Source organism: Furipterus horrens, unplaced genomic scaffold (assembly GCF_987537825.1).
Source record: "Furipterus horrens unplaced genomic scaffold, mFurHor1.1.pri manual_scaffold_5, whole genome shotgun sequence".
Classification (NCBI taxonomy): domain Eukaryota; kingdom Metazoa; phylum Chordata; class Mammalia; order Chiroptera; family Furipteridae; genus Furipterus; species Furipterus horrens.
Window position 1 is genome coordinate 179,956,573 of NW_028327175.1, and position 21,560 is coordinate 179,978,132.

The 21,560-nt window shown below is 39.0% G+C and overlaps 1 protein-coding gene across 2 annotated transcripts in view; it reads right to left on the minus strand.

Moving 5' to 3' along the window:
* DNMBP (dynamin binding protein) overlaps positions 1-21,560 on the minus strand; it is a 100,427-nt gene that overhangs the window by 9,101 nt on the left and 69,766 nt on the right. For both annotated transcript variants that reach the window (XM_090278396.1, XM_090278397.1), the window contains 8 exons: positions 11,903-12,096; positions 10,974-11,073; positions 10,072-10,219; positions 9,456-9,473; positions 8,893-9,092; positions 7,643-7,773; positions 6,541-6,645; positions 1,430-1,558 (listed from right to left, as the gene is read on the minus strand). In XM_090278396.1, coding sequence (XP_090134522.1) covers positions 1,430-1,558; positions 6,541-6,645; positions 7,643-7,773; positions 8,893-9,092; positions 9,456-9,473; positions 10,072-10,219; positions 10,974-11,073; positions 11,903-12,096 — 1,025 coding nt within the window. The remainder of the gene's footprint in view (positions 1-1,429; positions 1,559-6,540; positions 6,646-7,642; positions 7,774-8,892; positions 9,093-9,455; positions 9,474-10,071; positions 10,220-10,973; positions 11,074-11,902; positions 12,097-21,560) is intronic.

Below are 21,560 nucleotides of genomic sequence, written 5' to 3' on the forward strand. Positions count from 1 at the left end.
ATATGATGGTTGCTTTACAACCTGGATGTGACGGTCTATCTGGTATCACTTCTTATGCACAGAGGTCTGTGTAGCTTGAATTGAACTTAAAATTTAGTTGTTACATAAATCTGGGAGAGAAAAACTTTCTCATACCCATAATACCTTTTCTGATCATAACTAGTTGGTAATACGTATCTGTTTTCATTTTTCAAAGGATTTTTCTCTTTAATTCTTTTCAGTGGGACAGACATTAAGGACAGGGTATTGACACATAAAAATCATAGGTACTTAGTGAGTTATTTTTTAAAATGCTCATATTAAAACACCTCTAAGTTCCCTAAATGTGCACATTTCCTGCAGCTTCAAGCCATCCAGACATCTCCAAGACTCCATCAAGCCCGCCCATTTCTCCCTACTCGGGATCAAACAAATATGATATACCGCTGACTCTCAGACAATGCAGGGATTATAGAACTTACTTCTTGCATAGTCAAAAACCCACATATAACTTTTGACTTCCCCAAAACTATACTACTAATGTTATAATTTGTATTCTTACAATAAAGTAAGCTAGAGAAAATGTTATTAAGAAAATCATAAGGAAGAGAACACTCATTTACAGTATTTATTGAAAAAAATCTGTATAAGTGGACCCATGCAGTTCAAACCTGTGTTATTCAAGGGTTAACTATATATCTATTTAGAATTTTCCCAAGCAATTTGGCCTTTAGTACTTTCTTTCTAGTCTGTATAATCTCAAAGATCTATTTGTTAACCTAACTATTCCCAAACATTCCTTTTTATGTTATTATTCCAATAGTTGTTTTCTTTTGATCAGTTATCAACAGTGATCCATGATTACATTTCCTGGTTTTCCTTTGTCCCCTAAAATGAGGCTGATCACAGCTACAAAAAATTTGTGTGAATATGTATAGGTGTTACCTATCCTTTTAACGTATCGAAAATCATGTTTGAATATAAAATCCTGATACAAATGCCCTAGAGCAGTGGTTCCCAACCTTCTTACTGCCGCGACCCTTTAATACAGTTCCTCATGCTGTGGTGACCCCCAACCATAAAATTATTTTCAATGCTACTTCATAACCATAATTTTGCTACTGTTATGAATCATAATGTAAATATCTGATATGCAGGATGTATTTTCATTGTTACAAATTGAACATAATTAAAGCATAGTGATTAATCACAAACGAAATTTAATTATATATGTGTTTTCTGATGGTCTTAGGCAACCCCTGTGAAAGGGTCGTTCAACCCCCGAAGGGGCTGTGACCCACAGGTTGAGAACCGCTGCCCTAGAGGATGGCTAGGACTCCTGATGCACAGGATACATCTTTGTGGAGTTAACGTCTGCATGAGCTGGATGTCAGAAAGAACCCAGAAAGAGGACTGGACCATGAAAAGGGGGTTGAAGACAGTCACTTACAAAACTTGTGAAGAGCTGATCACTGATGTAGCGGTGCACCTTCTCGAACTGCTCCAGGTCCTTGTGCCCCTTCTCCATGCACACATCCCACATGCTCACGGCAGCCACCACTTTCACACAGGCTGATTCCTGGGGGCCAGTTAGAAACAAATGCAAATAAGATCAAACAGAACTTCCTACCCTTCCATCATTTATCCTGGATAGCAGCCTGAGACAAAGGGTTCCAGAATTAACAATTTCCTTTACAGGGCAGCATTTTAGCTTCGAAACAAGCATAGTCTCAGAAACTATGGTTTATGGGCATAGGGAAAAGCCTGACTTCTAGTTATGGAAAAACTGGTGAGGGTTTTTATCATCTCTTTAGCATTTCCCTATGTCCCTAATTGGAGGGTTTCTTAATGCATTGAAAGTAAATTATTAACCTAGAGTTAGGATGACTCCTGCAGGATTATGACAATGAACAATCACCTCTCCTCTCTGAGTCATGGCTGACGCTGTCACATTCTAAAATCAACGGCCCACTGCCCTGTGGATAATTACAACCTTGCTTCCTACACCGGACACTGGCACTTCTGATTGCTCTTGCTCTTCCTTTTTCCTTGCAAAAATACCTCCTTACACATAATATAATTTATTAATGTGAAGGCAGGACTCAATTATACTGATGCTAAAAAAAAAAAAAGAAAGAAAAGAAAAAATAAGTGACTGTATGGTAAGCACCTACTGACTGACCCCAACAGTTTTTAAATCCCAGGCTGGTGTTCTTTGGCTACATGAAATAATGCTGGGTTTTTGCCTTCTTTATTTAAGTTCAGAGAAAGTTTATTATTTTGGTGCTACCCAAATAAAATCTAAAACCCCATTAATATATTTCAAGAGTAAATGAAATCCCTAAGCCAAAAATATCAGTGCCTCATACATTGGTTTGATATTTTATTTTACCAAGCTTTTAGACCTTTTGTCTTTAAGTCCTCTATCTGTACAAATAAATAAAGCCAGTGTTTTGTTGGAAAGATAAAAGTGGAGAATCTTTCTAATTTCACCTGAGTGGGAGAACAAATGTGAAACATGATTTTCCTCTTACATTTTTTAAAGGGATGTTGTGAAGTCACAAAATATCAGTCCATATGCCAGTGTAGAGACCAAATGATACAGTCAATGTCCCTCAACTTATGTTCTTGCTGGCTCTACCAGCCAATCTATTATCTAATATTATTATTGGCACGGCTTTTTCATTTTGTTAGTGACAAAACTGTTTGACATTTTCTCCCTTAATTTCCATTGTTAGCAATCAGAACCAAATTGATATGCCCATCAAATGACTGTCAGTGTTACATGTCCAACTATTGCTATGGAGATGAGTCCTTTAAGAGTTGGGGGCTTAGGTGTTCACTTGCTATACATTTAGAAAACATGGAGAAAAATGGCCAACAGCTGGGAGTACCAAACAGAGAAATTGTAAGGTAAAGTCCTCAGATAAGAGAACATACTTGGTAGTTGTCCCAATATTTTCTTGTCAAATCTCTTACTTGAGGCCAATGTGCTCCTTAAAAGTTTTATGAACCCTAATTTTTATCTAATTACACTTTAAAAACATGAACAGGCAGAGTTCGGTATTTAAAGAAAATGTAGGGGGCCCTTCAAATCAGTGGGGATTACTCAGTAAGTGATGACAGTTAGGTAACCAGGTGTGAAAAAAATTGAAAAGTCGCATCCCTCCCTTAAACCTTTTGTACACTAAAGTAAATCCCAGCTAAATCAATAACTTCAATATTAAAAAAATGAAATGACCATTGTACTAAACCATGGGAGATATTTGTCTTTATTATCTCAGAATAGAAAAGGTCTTTTTTAAGTGTGACACAGAACTAAGGAACCATTAAAGTCTCATTAGTCTCAACAAAAATGAAACTTTTCTACACAGAGAAAACACTTTAAGCAAACGCGTAAGTCAACAAATTGTGTGTGTGGGGGGGAGTATTTGTAAATCATCATCTTAGACACATAGGACTATTTTCTCCACTATATACAGAGGCTCTATGAATCAATAAGAAAAAGACAAACAAATCAATAAATAAGTGCCCCAAAATATAAACAGATCACAGGGAAAATAATTAAATATCCTCAACCTCTTTCAAATAAATGAAAATTGAAATTATATTAAAATAGCATGTTTTTATTACCTATCTTTTTAGACAAAGACAGCTTAATTTTGATAACATTGTGTGTGAGCAACAGATGGGGAAATCATTTCATACATTAACATGTATTTTACACACACATTAACAATATCTAGCAAAATTTACACTGTCATGATTTGGCTAAGAAAATCTAGTATTCTGGGCTTTCAGATAGACTCACATAGATCAGAATATTATGTATCTATAAGGATATTCCTGTGACAATGTTTCTACTCTTGGGCAACTATAAACAATTTAAATGACTATCAATAGGGGACTAGTTAAATATATTATGGCATGTCGTACAATTAAATATTATGCAGTTAAAAAAAAGAGCAAGAAGCTCTGTGTATACAGGTATGGACTGACTTCCAAAATGATGCTCTTAAGTGCAAAACCAAAGGTGTTCAACAATGTGTAACACACACACACACACGCATGCACACACGATAGGAGAGGAGAATCTAATAAAAGGTGCCTGCCTCACAGAAGATGACTAGGAGACAGGAAGAATCATTATTTTTACTTTTTATGTATCCCTTTGATACCTTTTGAATGTTACACTATTTTACGTAATTAAAAAAAAAAGGGGTTGTTTTTTTTTCCTTAAAGCAAAGGACCTCTTTTTAAGAAAATTGTTTCATAGGATAAGATTTTCATGTGAGGGAAAAGGACGTATCAATATGTATATAAACACCATTCTATGAAATCAGTAGAGAAGTTAGAACTATGAATAGAAAGGATTCCAGTCCTGGCTCTGACTGCACGAAGGAGATGCTGTCCTGGGACAAGGGGCTGCCTGGGCCTCAACTCCTTAGCTCCTCCAGCTCTCCAGACCCAGTCATGGGTCCAACAACTTTAGAGGCCTTCTGAATAGCAACTAAATAAGTTGAAAATGAATATTATTAGGAAGACTTCTCTAGGAACTATTATTCCCTTACTATTCTATCTTTCAAGTGATTGTGACAAAATGAACTGTGCTAAGTGCTTCTTACATAACTAGATACAGAAGACAGTAAAATAGGTGGTAGGGAAGATTGAGATGGAAGAAGAGCTAGATCACTTGCAAAGTAATACAAAGTGATGATCTTCTAAGGGTTATTTAACTTTTAAATAACCTATTGGGTTGACCAAAAAGTTCATTTAGTTTTTTCCCGTAAAATGGCTCTAGTAGTGCTTAGTTGTCTTTAACTTCATTTGAAACAAATTTGTTAGACTGTATTGTGACAGCTGTCACATCAGCATATGTTAAAAAAAAACCTACTGACTTTCGGCCAAGATGGAGGCATAAATACACACACTGCATCTCCTCACAACTAACAAGGAATTTACAACCACTTCAAAACTAAAAAACAGAAAATCCAGAACTTCGAAACTACAGGGAAGTTCAGCAAAGAAATAATCAGCCAGAAAGGTAGGAGGGGTGGTGCTGGGATAGAGAGAAAGAGGAGCAGAGTAGCAACTACTGGACAGTGCTCAGCAGGCAGCAAGGCTAGCGGCAGCGGCGACTGGCAGGAGCGCAGAGGGTGGGCGCGGCTAGCAGCACAGTGACTGTAGCCACGGTGAAAAACCAAGTCATACAGTTTAAACCTGAGGAGAGATCCTAGCCCCAAACCAGACAGATCTCAGCCCCAGACCAGACCATGTAGCTTGCAGTTCCAGCTCTGGGGAAAATAGAGCTGCATCGCTGCTGACTGTGAAAGCCAGTGCGGATTGGGACAAAGAACAAAGCTATCAGTCTTGAAAAGGAGGCAGCTTGCTTAGTACAAGAAGGGGGAGAAGTGCCTGGAAAAGTGGCAGCAGCTGGCACTCTTCCTTCTCAGACCCTTTCCCCAGATACAGCACCAAAATGTGGTGAAACGGGCATCGGTACTAATGAATACCTAAGGCTCCACTCCCTATAACGTAACAGATGTGACAGCCCTACCCAAATCACAGAGGCAAACACAGAAAATTGTCAAGATGAGGAGACAGAGAAGTATGGCCCAGAAGTGGGGCAGATCAAGGTCCCAGTGACACAGCTAAGCAATGAGCACACAGTGCACCTAACAGAGGAGACAGAGAACTTAACAGATGCATAGTTTAAGGCATTGGTGATAAAGATGCTCATAGACTTGACAGAAAAAGTTAAACAGGATGGGTAAAGAAAGAAGGCTATCCTGGCTGAAATGAAGGAAAACCCACATGAAACAAGTGGTGAAGGAAAGGAAACCAGAGTTCAAATCAACAAATTGGAACACAAGGAAGAAACAAACAGTCAACCAGCACAGAAGGAGGAAACAAGAATTGAAAAAAATGTGGAGGCTTAGAAACCTCTGGGATAGTTTTAAATGTGCCAACATCCGAATCATAAAGTAGCCAGGAAGTAAAGAGGGAGAGCAAGAAATTGAAAAATTATGCAAAAAAAATAATGAAGAAAACTTCCCAGATTTGGGGAAGGAAATGGGCATATGGGTCCAGGAAGCACAGAGAGTCCCAAACAAACTAGACCCAGGGAGGACCACACTAAGACACCTCATAATCAAAATGCCAAAGGTTAAGGACAAAGAGAGAATCTTAAAAGCAGCAAGAGAGAAGAAGAGAATTACCTACAAAGGGGTACCTATAAGACAATCAGCTGATGTCTCAAAATAAACTTTGCAGGCAAGAAGGGACTGGCAGGAAATATGCAAAGTGATGAAAAGCAAGGACCTACAACCAAGATTACTCTATCCAGCAAAGATATCATTAAAGTTATTGGTAAAAATTTATTTTATAGGAAAAACTATGGCAAATGAAATTTTTGGCCAACGCAATATAATAAAAGATATGTCATGACATAATGGTCATTTGAATCCAGATTAGTCAACATTCAGCAATATGCCGGATGAACAGGAAAGCGGACCAAGAGACACTGTGTATGAGCCTAACTAGAGCAATGTCGTCACTCACCCGGATATGCTGGAGGTAGAGAGACAGATCTCGGATAAAAGATTTGATCAATCTTTCTTGCATTCGGAAGTTCTTTTCTGTTTCTTCAAATGCTTCATCTTTTATCTGTTCAAAATAAACAAGTACTATTAGCAGATCGGAACTCTCCCTCAATCTTCCTTATTGGCAAACGTATCTTTCTTAAACACATCTCCTGTTTAAATTTGAAACCTGATATTTTCCTGAATCATACTAAATTGAATTTAAACACCTCTATGTGGCTTTGAAAGATCTCCAAAATACAGTCCCCCGCCCCCCCCACCCCCACCCCTTACCTCCTCTGCTCCTGATGGAAACCCTTGCTCTGGTCGGCCAGGCCTCTCTCTTCACCATTCTCTGTGGCATCTGCCACATTTGTTGATTCTGTGCCATCACCCCAGTGCTGTTGCTTTGTCTGGTATGCCCTCTCCTTTCCTATGCCCAACCTGCCCCCTTCCTTTAAGGTTCAGATTAAATCTCTTGGCAACATGAAGTTCATGCTCACTGAGCTCATTTTCTTAAGTACTCTACAGCATGTAGAGAACAAACTGCAAAACTTAGCAACTGACTTTTTTCTAGCTTGCATTGTCCCTTATTGGTATCATGTACACACGGTATAGTGAGTGAAAGCTGGAGACCTTGGATCTATCCTCAGTACGGTCTATAAATTGGTTTTCAAATCACTCAGTTCCTCAGACTTTACATTTCTTTACATGACATACGGTGTTGAACCTGGGTGAGCTCTTACATCCCTTCTAGCTTAATAGGTCTGCAATTTTAATTGTCTCCCTAAATACATTATAAGCTTCTTATGGGTGTCTAAAACCACAATAATTATTATATAATGATTGATTTTGGCTCTCTGATTCGTGTTTGTGCACAATGGCAGCTCACCAAGGTGCGGAGAGAGCACTGGGTGGGTGGGCTGACAACCCCATAGCTGCAGGGTCCTGTGTCCCCCAGCCAGCAAGCACCAGGGGAGGCATTTAGAGGGGAGTCATCCCAATTGACACAATCAGGCTGCTCCATGGAGCCCTGAGAAGCTGCCAAAGACATGCTGAACCCTCACGCGCAAGACCCTCACCTGTGGAGCAAAGCCAGTGAGGTGCTTTAGGTGACTGCTAACTCGGTTGGATTTCTTGATGATGGAATGGATGTTCAGTTTAGAAATTTTTTCCATGAGGCTATCTTCATCGCCCTTCCGATACTTGAGGACTACGGAGTGAGTCAAATTGAGTTAAGAAAGCTCTTTCTGGAGCATAGATGGACTGCAAAACAAGCTACAAAGCAAGACAACTCGAACTGGAGCTAGTGCTTATTTCAATGAACTTATAATGAGTAAAGATAAATTATTAATCCAAATCACCATTTATGGGCAGACAGAATTATCCAATTATCTCAGCCCATAAAAATGTTATACAGAGTTATAGGATTATCAGCAGAAAAGACTGGAAATCACAGTAGATGGGTCGCAAGGGGAATCCTGTAGGGCAGTACAAGACTCTTTTTCATTGTGGAAGATGAAATTACAATAGGAAATATGAACCAAGACAGAGGGCTAGATGGCCAGAAAGCTCTTACAGCCACAGCAACATGACATTTGAACATGGGTGAATGGGTGAAGTAGAAGGGAGAGAAAATAGTTTTAGGTAAAGCAAGGAGAAGAGTGGAGTGACAGGCAGAGAAGTTATATTATAGATTCTGAGGATATCAATAATGCATCAGTTTAGCATGGCCACCACACTACTGGAGTGTTCAAATTAGAACCTTGACAAGACATTTGTTGAAAAAGAAATGGTTTAGTTCATTCTACGCTATAAAGGAAAAGTGAGTGGTTTGGCAACTGACTGTGCAGTGCTGGGAGGGGACGGGAGGAGCTCAGACCAGACAGGCAGGTTACTGGGTGTAGGCAGGACGGATGAGATACAGAGATGTGGCCATATTGGGCTTTTCTGGAAGAAGACCAAAAGTAAAATGTCCAACCAGATGTGCCACGCAAACAAAGGTAAGCATGGATTGAGAAGGATTGCCTTCAATAGGTTGAGAAGGCAATCACCTGTGCTTGAAGGAACCCTTGATGAGCCATTTTCTAATCAGTCTTCATATCTCTTGGGAAAGAGTCTTGTTGCTATAAGCTTTATCAGAAATGTCTATTTCCAATATTCTATGGTTGTGCTTTTATTATTACTGCTCTCTTTCTTCATATCATATTTCTCCCAAATTCTACTACTGTTTCTTCATCAAAGCCCTATAACCTAAAATGTGCCTTGTCTATCTCTACTAAAATAATTCTTTTGAGGAAAACAGTCTCAAGAGCAAGTATGCTTTTCTTACCCAGATCCTTTCGACGTTTATATTCATTAATGTTAACGTTGATTTCTTTGACTGCAAGGACCGCACTGGTTAAAGGCACTTTATCTGGGTGGGATTCTGGGGTGGAATTCAGCAACTCCATTAGCAGCAGTGGGTAACGCATTACTCTCTGTACTGGTTTGATGAGGAAGGAGCCCAGGTTAATATAATTTGTGCATCCCCTATAGAGAAGGAAACAGACTTTAGTCTACTGTGAATAAATAATACAGGGCCTACAGATAGTATTTGTTATTCCTAAATATGGCTCTTTCATCCTACTTCCACTTTCATTAATTCATATTTACTGGACACCTGATAAATACCAGGTACTGTTCCAGGTGCTGGGGATTTAGTACTGACCATAAAAAGTCCCTGTCCTGATGGAAAGAGACTGGCAATAAACAAATGAGTATCATTTAAACTGTCACTTGGTGTTAAGTGCTATGGAGAAAAATATAGCAAGGTAAATCTACAATACTTCTAGGTTTCTGTCAATCAGGAAGAAAATAAAGAAATGAGTTTGTGCAAGTGGTGAGGGAACTTACCATTCATTGTACAGGCTCCTACAGGGCAGTGAGCATGAAAAGAAAAGAGAGCTGATTAGAGATAATGCTGATTTTCACATTCTTCTCACAACGCGTCAGTTGAACATTAATGCCTAGTAGTTGGGTAGACAAAAATTACATGGGATAAAGGAGAAATTATGAATGTCTATGGTAGCATATGTAGTCTATTTTTAAAACTTAGTAAGCCCCTAACTTCACTCTGATCTAGTTAGATATATATGTTAGCCTGCCTCCCTAAGACCAGGAGAATCTCACCTGATGGTCAAGAATAAATGAATTTGTTCTTCTTATCTATATTCTGTTTATTTGGACCAAACTACCTTTGTGGCTACTTCTTACCTGAAAACCCTCACTTAATACTTTGTATGTAGAGATAAAAGTGACTAAGCAAAAGTACAAGCAGGAAGCCACTTAATATTTCCATGATATATGATGGGAAAAGGCAAGTTACCTAATAAGACCTATATTAAGATATTATTTATGTTTGAAATAAAATGGATGGGTATCAGAAGAAGTCTAGACATATACATGGGAGTGATGTTCAAAAGCCTGAACTAAAGAGCTATGATCAAAGTGAAGTGGTCAAAACTCATACTTAAGATCTGCCAAGGAGTCCTGAAGGTGCCTCTGGATCCTCTCATCCTTCTCGTAGATCTCCAGCAGTGAGATGGCCTCATCATGATTCTGGCAGTAAACCTTGTATGTTCCCTCAAGCTCATCCCGGTGATCAAGAAACACAGGACCTTTGAAATACACATAGACATACAGTGTTTTTAGACTGTCTTCTCAGTATCCTAAATGTAAGGCGTAGAAGCAAATTTTAATATCAGTTAAATCCTACTACAAAAAATGATAGTAAGACTATCCATCAAATTAAATAAGAAATTTACATGTAATGGTTTAAAATTCTACTTAGAGCAAAGTTTAAGAGAACCATGTCTTCCATGCAGTTTTCTGTGTACACACACACACACAGCTGGTCCCTGAAACAGTCTCTAGTCCCTTGCAGAGTAAGGAGTCTGCAAGTATCCTCCATGTAGGTATGTGATGAGAACCAATGAGGGCCCCCCTGCTCTCTAAGCCTAAGCCCCTGGGAAATCTTCACAGGGATGAAGAGATCCTACTACAGCAGCAGTTTCTAACCTCTTCTTCATGCATAAACTAAACACACAGGACTTTAAGTGAGATTTATTATATTAAATATATATAATACATTCTATATTTATTAAACATCATACTAAGTCTGAAAAACATCATACTAAGTGATAGCTAAAATTTTTTCTATTGCTAACATTCTATATCGCCTCAAAGTAGGCTGCAAAGAGGAGAAGCTGATGGCTAAATAACCTCCGAACTAAGTAACTGAAACTTCATTTCTTAGCAGAACTACTCAGTATCAGCAAGGCCCGGCTCCTGCCTCCTATCCAAGAAGTTAAAAAGACAAACAAACAAACATAAAAACAGAGCTGTTTCTGAAACAACGGCAGGAGCTCATACCTACAGAATCGCTGATTTCCAGATCGGCCAATAATTGCTTTGAGACCTTTATCACCATCTGCATATTTCCAAAAAGTCCCTCAAAATCAATGTTTGGTATCTGAGAAACGGAAACAAAATGTAGAGATGCATGGAAGTGAAATTAATAGCATATCATTTGTATTAGAAACACCTCTTCAAGGATGATACAAAAGACATTCAAGGTCATCTTCACTCACTCTCATGAAGTTTCCATAACAGAAACATCCAGCATTAGCTTTAGTGTCCTCCTTTGTCCTTGATCCAACTACTGTCCCCACTACCTTAGTGAAATGACTGTGGAAACAATTAGGCCTATAATTATACTGGGACACATCTTCTCACCCACCACCCAGAGTCTGATGGCACTGCCCACTTATTATAAAAGTTCTTGGAAGTGACTGCTCCAGGAACCCAAACCCAAAACCAGGCCAGGGGTCAAGTAACAAGCACTAAGGACTGTAGATCCCCGGGCACTGTTAGCCTGTTTTTCTAACTCCAGCATCTAGAAAAGTACCTAACACATGCACGTGACAGTTATGAGTTTTCTGAATAAACTTTATACAATCAGGTGCTAGAGCCAGTAACCCATCATCCCCAGGCTTCATTATATTATTATATGACCTTTCCAGTAAAACAACAATCCAGACTCGCTGGTACTGTTTTCAGGAGCCAAAATGTCCTGGGTGTTACTGCAGTAAGTCTGATAAGTTAAGAGTGGACTTGAGAAGTGACAGGAGGCTGATGGCTGAAGCTGACACACATATGTTGAGACCCTTGAATGAAGAGCAGTAGCCATAGCCTTTGCTTCAAACACAATAAATCTCTGTGGTGAAAGCTCCCCTATTCTGATACTTCAGGCTTGGAGAACCAAGTTTAAAGTAAAGCTAACTCACTCCCACAGCTCCCACCTGTGCCTGCTGCAGGGGCACCATGATCCGCTCAATACACATTTCCAGATCCCGAATGTAGTCTCGTTCCGTCTGATGAAGTTCCTCTACTACCTTGGCTCTCTTCTCTAGCATCCGCTGCTCTGGGTTTTCAGTGGACACAGCCCCAGAAGGGACCACCGTTGAGGAAGACTGAGAGGTGAGAAGCGTCATTTCTAGAAGGGAAAAGTAAACTGGTCAGCATCTCTCTGTGTGCTAAAGCAGGATTCTTCACCAGTTTGATCTGAAAGGAACACAGTCCTTGAGAACCAAAGGCCCCACAGTTGTCAACAATCAGGAAACCTGATCCCACAAGCCACTTCTAATCATGAACTGATGAGAGCTTGGAAGGCCATGGCTGCAGAGAGAACTTCTTCCATCTGTGTGATACTGTGTTTAGAATTTGTCCTAAAAAAGAGCAGCTGGCCCATTTTATGAGGACACATCAGTGTCCACAACTTCCTTGGCAAAGAGGTTGGAAAAGGTGCTGTTCCCATCAAGAATTGCTTTCCTTTAATTAGGTATAAAATCCATTCCACGATCTCCGCAGCAGAAATACCAAACTATAAGTTAAAAACGTTGATACAGCACAGTGATTTTCAACCTTTTCCACCTCATGGCACACATAAACTAATTACTAAAATTCTGCAACACACCAAAAAATATATTTTTTGCCAATCTAACAACAACAACAAAAAGGTATAATCTGATTCACTGACACCAGATGGCTATTGTTGTATTGGCTGCTACCATTTTTTAAATTTGACAATCTAAGGGAGAAGAGGTCAGTTCCCCTGAACTCTGTTAAAAATTCTGCAGCACACCAGTTGAAAATTGCTGACATAGCACATTAAAAAGAATATTATGTGGCACATAATAATGCCAAATAAGGGCAAGACAAGAATTAGGCACAAATTATCCATCTGAGATCTGGGTGACTGCAGAACCCACTGTGTTCCAGCCATGTGATGGTGAATTAACATCAATATAATAAAATATGCAATAATTATTTAGATTCTCCCTACCAAAACATTACTAAAGCTTCACAAGTAGGTTTTGTTACTTCAAATGTCCTAGAAGATACATATGACCTATAAACATAAAGTTCTTTAATGGTATTTCCAAATAAAAGAACCTCTACAGAACCACACTTCATGATCTAAATATGAAAATAAACACATGTATCTTGTTATTAGTGTTTTATTTACTTGTTACTTAGCGACATATGATGAGACTTATTTATATAGATGGGATGGCATTTTTTCATTAAAACGAACATTAAATACTCAAATAAACAACTGAACAAATTTCAACAGTGAAGCAATCTCTGTTGTTTATTTCAAATTCCTTAAGATCCACTTAAAACAACTCTAGATTTGGTAAGTAAATATATTAGTAAGTCTCCATATAATTACAAGAATTTTTTTCCCAGACCTAAGATACAAAATACAAGTGTTCAAACTACCTTCGAAAACTAGGCTTTCACAGCAGATTTTAGTCTCCAAAAATCTTCTCCACTGCCCCTTCTCTAAGAATTCAGGAATTCCTATGTTTAAAAAGTGCAATCCAGATTCTGATTTCTAAAAACCATTCTCCACCAAAAGGAACCAGAGTTCTATGGAGAAATGGCGAATTCCAGAGCTGAGCAGGAAGGGTATAAATGAACCTGAAACATGTCATGGTAGAAAGTAAGGAAGTGCTCAGCAAAATGAGGGGCCATGTCCAACAGGGCTCCCACTGGCCAAATCTGGTATAATTTAAGTATCAAGATAAATGTCGGCAGCCGTCCGTCTCGAGAGACGATGGTGTAGCTTCTTAAGAGTCTATCTGCACCGCCGAGAATGGCTGTGCAGTCCAACTCGGGAGTGACACGGTATCTGTCTCCTCCCGTGTTGAATCGACATCTTGCGATGACGCTGGAGTGTCCTCTCCAGTGAAGCTGAAGCTACAGAGCCTGGGCAGGGTGATATGGAGGGTCTGCTGTTGCCCATGCAGCAGACGCCCCCTCTCTTCGCAGCTGAAGGGTCCAAGGGAAAGACGGAGTCAATACAGCTTGGCTTCAGGTGCGCTGCAGGAGTTGCCGGTGTTGACTACAACATCAAACCGCCTTAGGGACTCCGGCTCCGGATTTTCTGTCGGGGTTTACTCCCTTAGCCTTTCCCCTGAAGAGGTATGCCGCAAGGCAGCGGAGGTTTTTTGGAGTCAGAGTTTTCCTTCTCTGATGTGCCCTGACTGGAAGATCGAACCAGCGACAGCTCGCAGGCCGACGCTCAATCCACTGAGCCAAACCAGCCAGGGTCTAACAAGATAAATAAGCACTGAATTATTCCATTGACTAAAATAAGGATCCATGAGCTCATATTGGTAATAGGTAAGTACATAAATAAATGAGAGAAAAAACTCTTGTGGTAGAATATAGAAAAAATAATGGAGTTAGAAAATCATCATTTTGTAACCATCAGAATAAAATTTAGTTCAGGCACAAATCATTAGTGAATGACTATGGTGCTGGTGGTGGTGTTTGATGGTGATCAGGGTATCTGTATAGTTTTGAATTAGTTATTACAAATTACTTATTAATTACAAAGATGAAAATAATGACTATATTGTGCAGAAATGGACAATACCATAACTCAGTAATCAAAATTCAAATCACCAATAAAGGACAGAGACAGCATGTGTTTCCATATGTTATATCTGGAAACAACACAATATCCTTGATTAAGTATCCCAGTCAAAAATGCATGATCTAAAAGGAACCTTGAAGAAACATCAGACAAACCCAAGTTGAGGATTCGTTATCTTCAAAATATCACATCATGAAAGAGAAAGCCTGAGGCATAGTTCCCAATCGAGACAATTGAAGAGATGACAAACAGGTGCAATGTGTGATTCTGAATTGGGTCCTGATCTGGGAAAAATAAATTGTTACAAAGGACGCTACTAGGCAACTGATAAAACTGTAATATAAACTCTTAGATTATATTAACGATTAAATCAATTTAAAATGTCCTGAAATGGCATATCTACACGCTCATGTACGAGAATACCATGTTCATATAAAATATACACCGAAGCTTAGTAAGAGCCATGATATATGCAACCTACGCTCAAATACTTCAGGGGGAAAAACTGTGTGTGTATGTGTGTGTGCATACGTGGAGAGAGAATGAAAACAAAAATATGGCAAAATGTTAAATAAACACTGGCAGATTTGAATAAAGGATATTCAGGAGGTTCTTTGTACAACTGCAATTTTCTGTAAATTTGATATTAGTCAAAGTGAGGTTTAAAAAGATACTAAGAAAAATACTTTCTTGAACTTATTTTTGGTAGAATGAATGACAAAATTTCAAACATAACTCTTATTTCATCAGTGCTAAATTATAATTCTAAATTAACTGTAGTGTATGTAAAACTTATTTTCAATAGCCTTGTTTTAAATTTTCTTTCCAATTTCTAAGCAATAGAATCTCAGTCCCAAATATAATGTCAAAAGGGGCAAGTTGAGAAGAGAAAATCATTTATTTATTTTTAATTTTATTTTTCTGAGAGATAAATGATATAAAATATTGTGTTAGTTTCAGGTGTACAAAGTAATGATTCAGGATTTGTAAAAGAAACTTATTTTTAATACAGGACTAAGAAGTTCTGGAAAGGAAGAACATTTAATGAATTTCTACCATGTGCCATGCATTTTACATATTATGTCCCTGAACTCATTCAATATTCATGCCAAAACTTCTAAGTATTATTATTATTCCCATTTAATAGATAAGAAAACCCAGGCTTTGAGAGACTGGCCAACTTGCCCCAGGTATATAGTCAGTAAACAGCAGTCTGGAATTTGAACTTAAATATATTTAAATCCAAATCCTATGTACTTAATCATGTACCATTTTGGCCCCCCTAACCTGGTATCAACTAGAAACAATCGGGGGCTTATTTGCTTCAAATCTTAAAAATTCCCTGGAAACTATTATCTTCCAGAAATCAAAGTTCTATTAATTTAGTAGTTGAAAGCATAAAACACCAGCAAGTACTCATCATTCAGAAGCCAGCAACTTACATTAAGAGACTCAGTCAGATTTTTATTTGTATTAAAAGAAAAAAATGTTAACAATTCCTTTAAACTACCAGCATGCCTTTTATTTGCAGGAGAATTTATAAACTCTTACACAGCCTTTAAAAGACAAAACCAAACACACTTTAGCATGATTAAAACCCCCCAGTGGGACGTTTTTGTTACATGGCCATTTCCTGAGCACCACCCCTGAGACTCAAGAGTCAGCAAGTCCAGGCGGGACCCAGGTATCTGCATTTTTAACAAAATCCTAGGTGTTTCTGAAGATGCAGGTGACCTGCAGGCTCCACACACATATTAATTAATACTTAAATATTAAGTCAAACTAAAAATATCTGGCTTGAAAAGACTCCAAATGTGAGACTGCTTTCCCATTATTCCAAATATATTCTTAGCAAAATGTCTAAGCTGCAATTTTAGTATCTGGGACAACCAAGTGCGGTCTCTACCCTCAGCCAGTTGCAGAGGAGACCAGAAGCTTTGAATCTTGCACTTCTCCACTCTTCAGCTGGGGTCGCCCCCAAGAAAGTCCATTTTTCCACCTCTGGGCCACAGTTTCCTCATCTCCAAAATGAAAATAATAATATGTGCTTTGTAGAATTGCTGAGGGAATTGAACAAGGTAATAACTCAACACGAACGTATTCCTTTTCCCACAGTGGGCCAGAAAATGCCATCTGCACCAGGTAAGGTAAAATGCACCAAGTAGCAATCCTGTGTTCAGATACCGTAACAGTCTACTTTTCTTCAAGAACAATAAATCTGGGGAGGAGGAAGCACACGAGGAAGTTGTGGCCCAGCACCTGCTGGGTGAAATGTCCCGCTTTCTTCCCCGGGTGACCCTGCAGGTGTTAGGGGCTGGGGCTGATGCACAAATTTACTTGCAGTGATAAAACAATTTACGGTGGGTATATCTGTTCTTTTGTTCCCCTTTCCAGTTTCTTCCCCACCCACCCCGAGCCCGACTCCCCTCCTTTTCAAGATGCTCCCACCTTCTCAGGTTAGTTCTGTATCACCAGGCTCATTCCTCAGTGCCCTAAGGAGGGGGTCAGTCGTCCCGCAGCTTCCTACAGCTCTCACAACCACACTTTAAAGTAGAGTTAAGTAAAAAAGTCACTCACTTCTCTTGCTCTGAAAGTCGGCTGTCTTTGATAAGGAAAATCTTGGAATTCCCGGCTTGGTCCCACAGCTGCACTTGAGCGAGAAGGAGGCTGACGGTTCTACCTGCTTTTGTGTGGACTCTGGCAACCCCGGGAGGTACCTGCAGCGCCAAAAGTCTGACGCATTGTACAGTGGTGCCTAGTGTTCGAACATTAGCAGGCAGAGTAGGAATCTTCCTCTGCAGAGCTCTGGAATGCTCTCCGAGCCCCTAAAATTCCCTTAGGCTTTCCCATATTTACATATGAATCGCCCTGAGTCCCCCAGGCTATCAGAGCAGGGCCGGTTCTAAAGGATGGAGCTGGACTCCTCCACTAACTGGACTGAGAAGCAGAAGAGGAGCCTTGGGGTGCTCTTTTTAGGGAAGAATTCTAAAGGCCTATCCATCTCTTATGATACCTAAGAGGCACAGCTGGTTGGCAGACAGCACTTGCCTACTTTGTCTGCACCAGTACCTCTCTGCATCCCACTCCCAGGCCAGGCCTGGCCCTGGCTTTGCCCTAAAGCCATCAGAACGCATATCTCAGCTGGCTGGTCGCAAGGCAGCAGGGACAGCACAGGGTATTCACAGGGACTGGGAGCCCTGCTCACAGCTCACAAACACATTTTAAAAGACACCAAGGAAAAGAAAGTCACGGAACAATATGCCATTTTTGGAGAGAAAAAAAGAACGAAAGAGGGAGAGAGAAGAAAAACAGGAAAACCTGCAAAAAACTCCCACATATTTCCATATATTGAATATATAGGGGTGAGCAAAGGTAAGTTCACAGTTGTAGTGCAAATGAATAATACAATAATTAACAAATAATAACACAAGAGTGAACTCTGTGTTTCATGTACTCACAAGTGTAAACCCACTTTTGCCCACCCTGTACATATACTATGTAAGTGCACAGAAAAAGGACTGGAACGCAAACACACCAAACTCATCAGAATTTGTCTCAGGGAGGGAAGTGGGATGAGGTTGAAAGATCAATTATTTTATTCTCACAAAAATCTATTAATGTATTGCCAGTAATTTAAAACAAACTGCCATGCTAAGATACATCTCCACTGGTGAAATTCTAAGCAATCTGAGAGAGGACAACTTAGGGCGAAGAGCCCTTCCCACAGCTTCTAAATTCGTAGCATTAACTTGTGAGACTTTCTTGGCTTGGTGGTCAGCCTCTGTGTGGTTGCTTCCCTAATTCCTTTTAGCTTTAAATTTTATTTTAACAAATATTTATATGGCACTTACCATGTATTAGCACTGTTCTAAGCACTTTACAAATATTAGCTACTACATCTTTATAACAACCCCACTAACACCCCCACTTTCCAGATGATGGTTGAAGAGAAGTTCAGTAACTAGACCAGCAAGCTGGCGACCGGGATTTGAGCCCATGCTGTGCTCCTGACCAATAACTAGTCTGTCTCCATGCAAGTCATAGAAGTCGTGACCCGGAATTCTACTTGTTTGTGGGTTTTGGTGGCCACCTGGTAGCTAATGATACCACAGTGCGAGTGATCTAAAGCACAACTTAACCCCTGTAGAGTTACAGTTCACCCACCATTAAGACTGTGAACAATTATGTATTTAAACATAGATGTATATGTTCATAGGATTATAGCTATAAAACCCCACTGAGTATAATGTAAATAACTCCTCAGCAGAACTGAATCTGTAGTAAATAGTTAATAGTACTGCAGGTAAGTTATGGCAGAAATTATGTGAAATGAAGAGAAAGGCCTTTTTTTTTTTTTAAATCATGTCCTTTGATAGATCTTTTTTACTTACACATTGATCATCTTACTTAGGTACAGAGAGAGCACGCTCTTGGAAACCTTAGCTCCTTCTTGGTAAGCTCAAGAAACTTGGCACCCAAAGGGAAAGGGCAGCAAGTAAAAACCTTTAGTACTTTCTCTACTTAAAAGAAAAAAAAGGTAAGCCTTTTAAGCGAGGAGTCTACTTCTAGAAATTTAATGTATGTAAATAATTGGGTAAGTGCACAAAAATGTACATAGAGGAATGTTCTTCAATGTATAAAAAATTTAGAAATGACCTAAAGAAAAACAACCAAAATTTCTCCCAGAGGGGCCTGGGTAAATAAATTATAGCATATCTGTGTAACAGAATACTATTATAGCCACGGAGATACAGATTTACATTTATTAATATGGAACATTGTGTATTATTAAGTGAAAAAAGCAGATTACAAAATAGTTTATGAAATAAATGCAATTTTGTTAAAAAGGGAAAATATGTTCACTGCAAATGTTTGAAAATGAAAGTCTTGAACATGATAGAAATTCTGACATTTTTTCTTTCATTTACTGTATTTTCTATTTTTTTCTATAGTGAACTTGTAATGCTGATATAACAAAGAATAATAAAGTAAAAAAAGGAACATATGCTGTAAATGAGAATGTTCTAATATCTACAGCTTACAATTACCCAGTTAATCCATTTCAAATTCTTTCTTCACTTTTTAATAAACTGAGCTTTCTTTCCTGACCTAATCCCTTTACAATGTTGAAGAAAATGAGTAATAAAATGCTGTTGAAACGACAACTTGCTAGTCTTCTGAGAAAAGCCAAACACAACTGCCTGCTGGGCAATCTGTCTAGAAAACCCCGAGAGGAAGCAGTCTGTAAATCTGCTCATCTCCTCCCCAGGCCCAACTGGAGGAACTGTAAATCCTGGTTTTCCATTTTACCACATCACTCCAGCCAGCCCACCCAGCCCCCACCACTTCTTTTCCTTTTTGCACCTACACAGCTTCTAATTGGAGAAAGTTTGCTCAAGGTAAAACTTTTAGCACTGTGGTCACTGGCTCCCCTGCAAGGCACTTCTAGCGTGACTCTTCTAGGATCACCAAACTTCAGGCCCTGAATCTCTGCAGCAACTGAAAAAACTTTCCCTGTGACTTTTGCTCAGTAACTGCCCCGCCTCTTTTGGCAAGTAGCCTGGAGTCCAATCCCTGCTGGGAGGGTATCCACCTCGGGGGAAATCTAGCGGGAAGCCTCTCATTTCCCTTTTCCTTTTCCAGGCGCAAGACAGAAGAGCGAAGGAGAATCAGAGTCTGCAATTTCTTATGCTGCTGGGACAGCAAGTTTAAAACTAGCATCAACTGAAACACCATTTTTGAACACTTATCACATACACATAAGTCCTAGAGAGGTGTGCTATTGGTGTGCTTAAAACTGTGAGGTTATTATTATGTCATCTTTAGACAGAGGAAGTCATGTTATCAAGAAGGCAAAGATACTTTGTAAAATAATTAATTAGAAATAATTATCACTGCCTACTAAGCAAAATTTGATTATAATCAACCAATAAAGCTTGACATGAAAAGCTTTATTTTCTACACACACACACCTGATGCTATACTTAACAAATCTCTTGAGGGAAACTGTTATTACTATTCTCATTTTACAAATGGGGAAGCAGGCACAAAACAATGAAATGACTTGCCTGAGACCACACAGCTAATAACGTTGCATATTAAAAACAAACATCCCAAGCCAGTGCTTTCCATAAAATGACAAGTCCTATTCTGGGTCATATGTCTTCTCCATAGAGCATAGCCATTTCCAGTGTTATATTTTCCTATTTAATAACAATACTACAGTGATGTTTTAAAATTTGTTCATCTACATGGCCCTCTGGCTACTTTTCTATCCTACTCTACAAAACCAGATTTTCTTCAGCTTCTATTAGGTGGTTTACTTTTATTACTTCCATTTGCTCTCAAAACACTTTATGTATGTTTTATAACTATACATCAAAAAATAAGTTTGATCTGAATTATAATCCTCTTCCACGTTTTAATTACAAAAATGTAATTGAACAGACGTGGAGTTCAAAACGCTGGTTGTAAGGATGCTCAATGAAGCTAAGGGGAAAATAGATGACCTCAGTGAGAACTACAACAAAGAGATAGGAAACATTAAAAAGGAAATAGAAAAGATAAAAAAGAACCAGTCAGAAATGAAGAATGCAATAATTGAAATAAAAAATACATTAGATGGAATCAACATCAGGCTATAGGAAGCAGAGGACAGCATCAATGATTTGGAAGACAAGGTAGTGGAAAACACCCAATTGGAACAGTAAAATGAAAAAGTAATTTTTAAAAATGAGGATAGTTTAAAGAATCTCTGGGGCAACGTTAAGCGTAACGACAGCCGCATCATAGGGGTGTACCTCAAGTAGAAGAGCAAGGAACTGAAAACCTATTTGAAGAAATAATGACTGAAAACGTCCCTAATCTGGCAAAGAAAATAGATATACAAGTCCAGGAAGTGCAGAGAATCCTGAACAAGAGGAACCCAAAGAGGCTCACACCAAGACACATCATAATTAAAATGCCAAATGTTAAAGACAAAGAGAGAATCTGAAAAGCAGCAAGAGAAAAGC